The following is a 2,006-nucleotide window of genomic DNA, read 5'->3' on the forward strand; positions in this document are numbered from 1 at the left end:
TCTATCAGTGCCCATCAGTGCCCATTCGTGCCACCTATCAGTGTCACCCATAAGTACCCATCAGTGCCACCCATAAGTACCCATCAGTGCTGCCTATGAGTGCCCATCAGTGCCACCTATGTGTGCCCATCAGTGCCGCATACCAGTGCCACCTATCAGTGCTCATCAGTGCCACCTATCAGTGCCACCTATCAGTGCCCATCATCAGTGCCATCTCATCAGTGCCACCTCATTGGTGCCACCTCATCAGTGCCCATCAGTGCCGCCTTATCAGTGCCCATTATTGCAGCCATATCAGTGCCCATCACTGAAGAAGAAAACATACTTATTTACAAAAAAATTTTAACAGAAACAAAAAAAAACTTTTTTTTTTCAAAATGTTCGGCCTTTTTTTATTTTTGCGCAAAAAATAAAAATAGCAGAGGTGATCAAGTACCACCAAAAGACAGCTCTATTTGTGGGAACAAAATGATAAAACATTTGTTTGGGTACAGTGTAGCACGACCGTGCAATTGTTATTCAAATTGTGACAGCGCTGAAAGCTGAAAATTGGCTTGGGCAGGAAGGTGTATAAGTGCCTGGTATTGAAGTGGTTAAGGGCAGTTTTAAGAGGTCCCATGGAATAAAGGTCTGAAGGGTAGAAGCCTTTTTTAGGAACCTAATTTGACCAATTGAACTCTAATACCAACTTATTATTAAGCATTGCTTCAGTACGGTAGAAGTCTACATTTTGGAGACCAGTGCACACCAAGTTCTCTACAAGTTTAAACAGATATAGTTTAATGATTTAACTTTTACCAAAGGTTTTAAATAAATATCCTTTTGTTTATATACATCTTTAAACTGTCCTTGATCTCTTTATTCCTCAAGCTGTATATGAAAGGGTTTACAAAGGGTGTAAACACTGTATACAACAAGGACATTATCTTACTGATTGTTCCTGATTTTCTTTCCTTTGGAATCAGATAAGTGGCAATTAGGGTTCCATAAAATAGAAACACAACAGTGAGATGGGAGCTACAAGTGGAAAAGGATTTCAGTCTTCCAGAAAAGGAGGACATCTTTAATATTGTTAAAACAATGTAAGTATATGAAACCATTATCACTAGGAAGGGAAATATTAGCACAGGAACAGACAACAAGGTTCTTTCCATTAGAACTGTGGATGTATCTGAGCAGGAAAGTTCCAAAAGAGGATTCAAATCACAATATAAATAGTCTATAACATTTAGTCCACAAAATTCTAGTTGACATAGTTCAAGTGTTGATATTAATGATATAGAACAGCTGAAAATCCAGGATGCAAGAACTAGTTGAATGCAAAGTGATTGTTTCATAATGGAGGTATAATGCAGAGGAGAGCAGATGGCTAGATATCGGTCATAGGACATCACTGTCAGAAGGAAACATTCAAATGCTTCTATTGTGCCATAGACATAAAATTGAGCCATGCAACCAGAAAAGGATACAGAGGTCCTCTCATGTAGAACAATATGTAAAATGTTAGGAGCAATTGCTGTGATCAGCATGATGTCAGATATAGAGAGTTGGGAGAGGAAGAAGTACATGGGAGAATGAAGGGTCTTGCTGTAATTTACCAACATGATGATTAAACAGTTTCCACATATTGTCACAATGTATATAATAAGGACCAAGATGAAGAGCAGCAGAGTATATACCGCCATGCTGTTAAATCCCAAAAAGAAGAATGTAGTAACATTAACATTATGTGTGGCCTGTTTGGAAGCAGAAAAGATTTATACAACATTTTAATATATTAAACAAAGCAGAAATAATATACATTGACTTAAATGATTGAAAGCAAATAAGGTGAACCTGTGACTTTGAATACCCTTTGAATACAGCTTGGGAAATTGGAAATTTAGAAGCTCAGTGAATGTTTTCATTGCTAATTGGACTGCCTCTATTCTTTTAGTTAATTTTTAATATAAAAAAATGACATGATGATTGAGAAGAAGTGGAACTCTGGGCAAAAAAAAATACAT

At 37.1% G+C, this 2,006-nt stretch overlaps 1 protein-coding gene across 1 annotated transcript; it reads right to left on the bottom strand.

Annotated features, from left to right (window-relative positions):
* Positions 1-806: 806 nt before the first annotated feature.
* Positions 807-1,685, bottom strand: LOC141134830 (olfactory receptor 5P68-like). Its single transcript, XM_073624265.1, has one exon. The coding sequence runs from the start codon at positions 1,683-1,685 to the stop codon at positions 807-809; it is 879 nt and encodes a 292-aa protein (XP_073480366.1).
* Between the last annotated feature and the right edge of the window lie 321 nt (positions 1,686-2,006).

This window comes from Aquarana catesbeiana, linkage group LG03 (assembly GCF_042186555.1).
Source record: "Aquarana catesbeiana isolate 2022-GZ linkage group LG03, ASM4218655v1, whole genome shotgun sequence".
NCBI classification, from domain to species: domain Eukaryota; kingdom Metazoa; phylum Chordata; class Amphibia; order Anura; family Ranidae; genus Aquarana; species Aquarana catesbeiana.